General features: G+C 40.7%; 2 protein-coding genes across 2 annotated transcripts; one reads left to right on the forward strand and one right to left on the reverse strand.

Moving 5' to 3' along the window:
• On the forward strand, positions 1-1178 carry LOC114544014 (protein mono-ADP-ribosyltransferase PARP11-like). The gene is made up of 3 exons (XM_028562768.1): positions 1-95; positions 190-429; positions 676-1178. The coding sequence occupies exons 2-3, from the start codon at positions 275-277 to the stop codon at positions 1088-1090; spliced, it is 570 nt and encodes a 189-aa protein (XP_028418569.1). The 5' UTR covers positions 1-95; positions 190-274; the 3' UTR covers positions 1091-1178.
• A 1596-nt stretch (positions 1179-2774) lies between these two features.
• LOC114544012 (KAT8 regulatory NSL complex subunit 3-like) lies at positions 2775-6907 on the reverse strand. Its single transcript, XM_028562767.1, has 12 exons — positions 6452-6907; positions 6234-6324; positions 6070-6153; positions 5870-5971; positions 5790-5801; positions 5344-5568; positions 5205-5276; positions 5055-5129; positions 4850-4939; positions 4519-4581; positions 4359-4427; positions 2775-3933 (listed from the first exon to the last, which is right to left on the reverse strand). The coding sequence occupies exons 1-12, from the start codon at positions 6886-6888 to the stop codon at positions 3106-3108; spliced, it is 2148 nt and encodes a 715-aa protein (XP_028418568.1). The 5' UTR covers positions 6889-6907; the 3' UTR covers positions 2775-3105.
• Between the last annotated feature and the right edge of the window lie 659 nt (positions 6908-7566).

Below are 7566 nucleotides of genomic sequence, written 5' to 3' on the forward strand. Positions count from 1 at the left end.
GGCACTGGGAAAACAAGGAAAATTCGTAGAAGACCAACTGAATTTGTTGGAGAGCAACGCTTTACTCCATTTCTGCAGTCAAGGCAAGAAATTAGGTCAGTTTTTATATGAAGGAAAAGTATTGACAGATGAGCAAAGGCCCCAGTTTGAATTTAGTTAAGTTAATACTTCCATCATATTCACATCTAGGAGACAACCAGCAGTCCAAACTCAACCATCACCATTAGCGTTACCCCCAGGCCCTACTGTGACTCTACCTCAAGGATGGACGCCAATGTCATGTGATCAAGATGTTTCCATGGTTACTTTACAGCAAGGATCGCCCGAATACCTCTCCGTAGAGGCAAAGTTTAAGATAACGCTAAGTAATAAAACGATTCATAAAATTGAACGTGTTCAAAACATGGATTTGTGGGAGTCATATTCAAGGTAGGCTGATAGGTAGATAGTGTGTTCAAGAAGTTACTGTTTGCCCCAGCAAAAAATACCGTTAGAGCTTTCCAGTAGAATAAGAAAGAGCTCCCGGGAACATGGAATGCTACTTTCAGCACCAACCACGCTAACTAGAAAAGACTATCTATATATAAATATATTGAAATCTGTTTGGAGCTGAGATTGAATCGAGGCAAAAGTAAAAAGATTCCACGCTTATTTTTTGTGGGTACAATTTTACAGAAAATTGTCAAAGCTTTCACGAAAATTGGGCAGACCTGCTGAAGTCAGAGATTTATTCCATGGGACAGGCGAGAATGCGGTAAACGCGATATGCCAGCAAGGTTTTGATTGGCGAATGAATGGTGCTCATGGTACAGCCTATGGCAAAGGATCGTACTTCGCCGTGGCGGCCTCGTACTCCGACGGCTTTTCAAACGTATCACGAACGACGGGACATAAAATGATGTTTTTAAGCAAAGTCATCGTTGGTTTGTACGTTGTTGGCAACTCCAACACAGTGCGTCCACCGCCGAGAGATCCTAACAAACCTTATGAGCTCTACCATTCGTGTGTGGATAACCAAACAAACCCAACCATGTTTGTTGTCTTCGACAATGATCAAGCTTACCCACAATTCTTGATTAGTTACTCCTGACGATAAAATTTCACGTATGACCTCAAATGAATTACTCATACTAAGAAAATAGAATTCTTTGGCATACTTAGTCCAGCAGAAATAATTCAAGTGTATTTGTTTATTTCACTTGATTACAAGCATATATATTTACTTATACAACGAACAATATCACCTTCAAAACTATCGCCAAAATAACATTTTTTTTAAAACAGAAATAACTATAATTTTAAACAAAACAACGGATCAGTTCAGGTTGGAGATTGGATTGAAATCAGCGGAAAACAATAGGGTTTTCTCGACACTAGTCGCGGTCTTATACACAAAATGTTCAATTTCATGGTTTGAATTGAAGAGACTTTAACGATATCAACTGATACTGTTTGGACATGCACTATTGCTATCCCCTTTTAGAAATGATTTATCAACATCGATCCCTACAGATTCTCCTATCGTTCACCAATGACTTTATCCAACTCCACGAACTTTGTAACAACATAAATAATAAAGTTTACTTTTTATTCTGTTCTTTATTGCTGTCACTGCTGTCTTCTTGTTTTTCTTGCCCTTCACCTAACCTGGCTGCAGCAACGAGACGACGAACAGATTGTCTAGTTGTTCTTTGCTTACTATTTACAACATCTTTCACGATGCTGTTAATTTTTTCAACCAACTTTTCGTCGTCAGACTTTGATTCCAGCGTAGGACACGAATCCATAGAACCAGAATTCGTTTGTTCGCTTTCTTTATTCTCGCTTCTCGCGACTGGTTCTGTTATCGCGTCTTCTTTCTTAGATGGAAGAGCTATCGTAGTCACGTTTGTAGCACGTGATATGCTGGCGGCCGGGGTTGAAGTCGGGAGTTGGGGCGACTGCGTGTTGACTCGACTTGGAATCTGCGCGCGTTTCGTGTTTAAAGATGGGTTGTTTAGTTTGGAAATATTCTGCGTGATTGATTTAGCAGAAGCGGGGACTTGTATGAAATGCGTCGTTGGTTTCGCCAGAGGCTGTGCGGTCAATTTCACATCGGAAGGAAGACTTGATTTAGAAGAATCCCGGGGAACAGAATGCTCAGTTGATTGTTTCTCTGTTGTTGAAGGAATTAACTTCGTCCCAGGCTTCAAGGATGAAGAAGAGGACTGAATTGATGATGAACAAGTCTCTGTTGACGGCGGTGATGGAACATCATTCTGAGACTTTGATTTTGGTACTGTAACTGCAGTAGAAGACGTCATACTTTGCACTTTCGATGTCGTCGTGGTTTGGGTGACGATAGACGTCGCTATAGTTGGGGTATTCAGCTTTGGAGTAACCTGGGCCGAGGTGACCAGACTGGATACGCGCGGATCAGCCAGAGTTAGCACCTTTGAAGTAATCTGGGCAGCGTCTCCTGGTTGTTTTGACGATTGTTCAACGTTTCGAGATTGAACGATTTGCGCAGAAAGGTTGGTCAAGGTTTGTGAAGTGGTCAACTGCATTGCACCAGTTAAATTTCCTGTTTGAAGACCGCTTATTGACTTCAGTTTCGCCTTCAACCGTGCAATATTCATGGCGCTAACGTTAGAAGCATGAGTTGTAAGAGCTTCGGACGGAAGAGATCTTGACGCGACCGTAACGGTTTTCGATGATGATGAAGGGTTGTAAGTCACTGTTCGTTTTACTCCAACCTGAATGGTGCGTGCCATGGTTTGAGGTGTCGTGCTTTCTTCACGAGATTCGTGCCTGTCTGAGAGCTTCCTGCGTGACTCACGCGAACAGTTTGTTTGGGTACGGAGCTTGTTGTTTGAGCTTTGCTAGTTGAGGTAAGAATCCGTGAGACTTGCGTCCCAGGTTGCTCAGAGGTGAGCTGTTTACTGACGGCAGATAACTGTCCTTGGTGCATGACGAATTGAGATTGTCCGCTGACAATTGCTGCCTTTGGGACGGTGACAATAGTACGAGACACAACGATTGGTTTAGAGCCAGATGTTGATGGAGCATTTGTAGAATTTGATGATAATGACGACGTTAGAGCAGATGTTATAGCCGATGATGTTATCAGTGCTGCTTGGGGGTGGTAGAAATCTGGGGAGACACAGATGTCGGTGGTTTAATAGGAGCAGGGGTTTTATTTGGGAGGGGGGAAGTCACAAGAGCAGTCCTGTACTGCATTGTCGATGGAGTTGATAGGCCAGGTTTAGTAGGGGCACCAGCGACCTTTATCCCTCCATCTGTGTTAGGATTGACCACAATCTTTAGGTGATGGGTGCTCCCCGCAGTCCCCACTGTCGTTATTCCGGTGGTCGCTACCCCCGGGGATATACTCGCCGCTCCTGGGAACACGAAAGACCTACCTCCCAATGAGCCTTGCTTTATTACAGCAGATACCGGGACATTGACACCAGAAACAGGAATATTTACACCAGTTAAACGTACCCCGGGAATGCTTACCCGGGATACTGCAGATATTGGCACACTGACACTGGTCAGCGGGACTCCTTGAATGATACTGCCTGGAATTGTGGGATGTGTCGGTCGTAATGGAGCGATTGGAAGACCACCGGTTGGTCGAGCTGCTGGAGCAGCTGATTCTTTACCTGTTTGACCAGTTGCTGCAACCGGTTTATTAGCAGGTGTCTTTTTGACATTTTTCACAGTTTTTGGTTTCTTCGGGGCACTTCCATCAGCTGCTTTAGGCGTTCGTCCACGAGGTTTTTTGGCGGCTGTTGCCGAGCCCGCCGCGTCGCCGGCCGAACGCTTCCGATACTCCGTTTTTGGTTTCTTTCGTCGATTATCGACATCGTCAAAATCAAAATAGTTTAATCGTGGATGTGAGTCATCATTCATTGATGAGACAGCGTGATTAAGAAACTCGCCAATATCGTCCTATGAGTCAACGAATGTCTGGGATTTAATATTTTTTAACATTCGCCATACAGTTCTAGCGTAAAATTAATATTTTGAGCAGAAGCGCACAAATTGTGCTTCTTTCCAACTTTAAAAATATGTCTGCAAAGTTGCAAAACACTCTTTCGTAATTGTGTTTAATACCAAAAAAAAACGTTCCTGGCATCAACATGCATTGACTGTGTCTTAACATTGCCATAGGTATTGAATGGATATCAAAATATCGAAATGATTAAAAGATGTTATATTGGTTCTCAGTTCTTAAAACAGAACCTTTTTGTAAGGAGATAAACCTCTAACATAAAACGCTATAATTTTTTTCGCAATTTTCGCACAGCTGTGAAATAACTTGCATTAAGCACTAGAGTTTTACGAATGTAACAAAACATAAACGTGAAACATACCATGATCCTTCTGTCTACTACAGACTGGGTCACACGTTCCATTTTCTTTTTCGCGCTTGTGAGACGAAGCTAAATATAAGACGAGAACACACAAGTCAAATCGTGTTTGGTTTGCGATGAATTGAAGATAGTTCAAACAACTTGAGTTTTAGAACTTTACCTGATCATCAGCACCTCCGATCACTAGTAGACTAGTATCTGACATCAGTTTTCTTCGGAACTCCTGCACACAAAAAAAAGTTGAGGAAAACAGTTGAATTAAAAGATGTGAAGAAAAAATTTAGGTTATAAGCCAATATCCTGAGCTCCCTTTTTTAAAACTCTAGACCATTATTCCACAGCAGCGCTTCAATTTTAGACTTTGGGAGTAAATTAATTTTAGGCTTCAGGATTTAAAAATTTAGTTTATTCTATTCATTGCCCTGTGCACCTGAGTGCCCTGATTACAGCAAGAACATTCCTACAGCTTACAGCAAGAACATACTACCAACCTCAATATCTGGCAAAGAACATGATGTGGATAACGAACCAAAAACAAACATTGTTGGAGTTTTGTTTTCCAGGAAAGAATCACCACTTTCCTGAAAGATAAGAAATATTGATCACTTGCTTTGATAAATCATTTGTGACTCAGCATATTTTCACAGGCCCAAGTCACTGCACAATCAATATTGATCCACCTACAATCATACTTACCCCACGAATTCCTTCAACACCCAGGAGGGGAAAACCAAGGCAGACAACAGCACAGACAGACTCTTTCAATGATACCTGAAACAATGAAAAAAACAATTTCTACTTCATCATGTTTGTCAACGAAGTTGAGAATGGTATAAAAAACCTCACCTGGAAAGAGACCAAAGCTCCAGTCGCCCAACCGATGAGAACAACAGGACGGTTAGGAAAGTGATTTTTTAGCTAAATAAAGACATTAAAATTTCTATGAAGTGATCATACACTAAACAAAGAATAATAATCAAAATACCTCAAGAACTTTAGCTTGAACAGCACCAATCATGTGATCAAGACATTGGCCAATAGAAACGCCTCTACCACTGTTACTAAGATGCATTGTGACAGGGATTACTTTACCAAAGTGTGAAAGATGATGGTGCCAGAAGCGAGACCGTTTGGTTGAATTACCAGAAGCACTGGTAGTTGGTCCGCTTGGTACATCAATAAACAAAGGAGTTCCTGTAATCTTTCTCTGCTTGAACAAAGAAAAATATAAACTATTACAGCAACAATAAAACATGAAATCCTGATACAATGGTTTACATCAGGCATGTATACTGATGTCATTCACTTACAGGTCTTTGGAAAGATGTTAGTGCCACTGTGGCATCCCAAGGTCTTTTTAATAATGCAGTAAGATTGTTGCCCCAGCTGAGACACGGCGATTGCTTGTGCCCCCTGCAATCATCTGTCCACAAGCGTTGGTACCTAAGAAAAATACTTATAAAACAAACTGAAGAAGACAAGTTCTGAGATGAGTGGACTTCAACACTAACCTTTGATCGCAATGTTTGCACAATATCCAAATAACAAGTCAACAGTGGAACACTGAGACCATCAACCATTGAACTGTGTAACCAAGTTGTTAGTTTAGGTTCCTAGAAATACATTATGGTGAAATGAAGAATCTTGACATTTCATAGGATCATTTCATAGAATTCATAGAATATACCAGTTGTAAATATACCTAACCTACCCATTCAATTCTGCTTAGAATTTGCCTGACACGTTTTGTGGCTTTATCAACAGCCACCCGACGAAGGATTGGCTCATTGGCCGACTAAGATAAAATAGAAAATTCCATTACTAGAGTCGATATAAGAAATGGAACTCAATCAAATTTTTTCTCGAAAACTTTACCCCTTGATATGTCAGCCATGAGAGACGATATGCGGACACAATCTTGAGAATCTTATCAAACAGTACATTTTGTTGCGTTGTCCAGCCAGTTCTAAAACAGTTTCATCATGTTTAATAGGTTGGCAAGTGAATTAGATATTTCAGGATTCAATGAATCTTTGTATAAAATATTAATGAAGTATATACTTTGCTTCCTAATCATTTGGGATATTACATACCTACAAATGAGCTCTTCCCAAGTGTCAGGTGTTCGTTTACTGGATGAACTATTAACATATTTCTCACATTCAGACATCACAATTTTGGACTTCACAACATCATATTGCATATTAACAGCAGCAGGCCCATTAAGTGGCTCTTCTTCAACCGTCTCAACATCAATAACCTCATCTACTTTAACCACTTTTTTGTCTTCGGGTTTTCTCTTCGCTTCAGATGTCGTCGTATCGTTGCCCTCTTCATACTCATTTTCTGTTTGCGGCCAGAAAAGGTTCTTAGCAGGCCTCGCATGTGGAATTTTTTCACGTTCAGACCACGGTCTACAGTAGTTATGATCAAGGTTGATAATATCAACTAAATTCTGTTGAGGTTTGACGTTATTTGTTTTCGGTAAAACATAATTTTCATCAATACTCGAAATAGAAGAAGCCGCCATCTTTATTTACATCACACGTGCCGACATCCCGGCAAAAAATACTCTGGAATTTTCCCCCGGGGTAGATGAACAAAAAAATCGGTACGCACGCGTACAGGTGAATTACGACGTCACTACCAGTGGTCACTACACGTCAGAACCAGCATTAACGCAGGGAACAGGGCAGTCACTAGATGCCTAATTGAGGGGGTCGAGTGGGGGGTGTATATCCATATCCATTCCGCTTTAAATAAGCGTGAACACAATCGCTATCTAAAGGAATCAGTGGAGGGAAAAACATGTATTTTGGTAAACAATGAATATCATTTACCTTGCCTTCGCTGAAAGCAACCAAAAATGGATTATATAGCAGCCCTTCACATGGAATATCATTGTAATCTTTGTTTGGTGTTAAGATACATTAACCAATCACAATACATATTATGTACATACAACCAAATTTCTAAAGTTTCTCGTCATGATGAAAATAACAATCTAAGTTTGCAATAAAAAGCAAGAAGTTGCTGGACATAACAAAGACATTCCACCCAGTTTGAAGCGAAGTGGATCGGTGTTAAGAGTTATGCGCAAGATTGTAGTTGAAGAGTATGCTGCGAAAATATTATCCGATAACTTATCTTCTTCGCCACTAGGAATGTTTCGTCATGGCGGACTGAATACATTCCTAGAATTATAATT

The sequence above is a fragment of the Dendronephthya gigantea genome, unplaced genomic scaffold (genome assembly GCF_004324835.1).
Source record: "Dendronephthya gigantea isolate DGI-Jeju-01 unplaced genomic scaffold, DenGig_1.0 000617F, whole genome shotgun sequence".
Classification (NCBI taxonomy): Eukaryota; Metazoa; Cnidaria; class Anthozoa; order Malacalcyonacea; family Nephtheidae; genus Dendronephthya; species Dendronephthya gigantea.

Excerpts from the sequence above, each read along its gene's own strand:
- LOC114544014 (XM_028562768.1), top strand. The coding sequence starts at position 275 with ATGTCATGTGATCAAGATGTTTCCATGGTTACTTTACAGCAAGGATCG. Across the intron at positions 430-675 it reads TTGTGGGAGTCATATTCAAG|AAAATTGTCAAAGCTTTCAC; the intron begins GTAGGCTGATAG and ends ACAATTTTACAG.
- LOC114544012 (XM_028562767.1), bottom strand. The coding sequence starts at position 6,888 with ATGGCGGCTTCTTCTATTTCGAGTATTGATGAAAATTATGTTTTACCG. Across the intron at positions 5,277-5,343 it reads TTCAAGCTAAAGTTCTTGAG|CTAAAAAATCACTTTCCTAA; the intron begins GTATTTTGATTA and ends GTCTTTATTTAG. Across the intron at positions 3,934-4,358 it reads TAGTAGACAGAAGGATCATG|GACGATATTGGCGAGTTTCT; the intron begins GTATGTTTCACG and ends GTTGACTCATAG.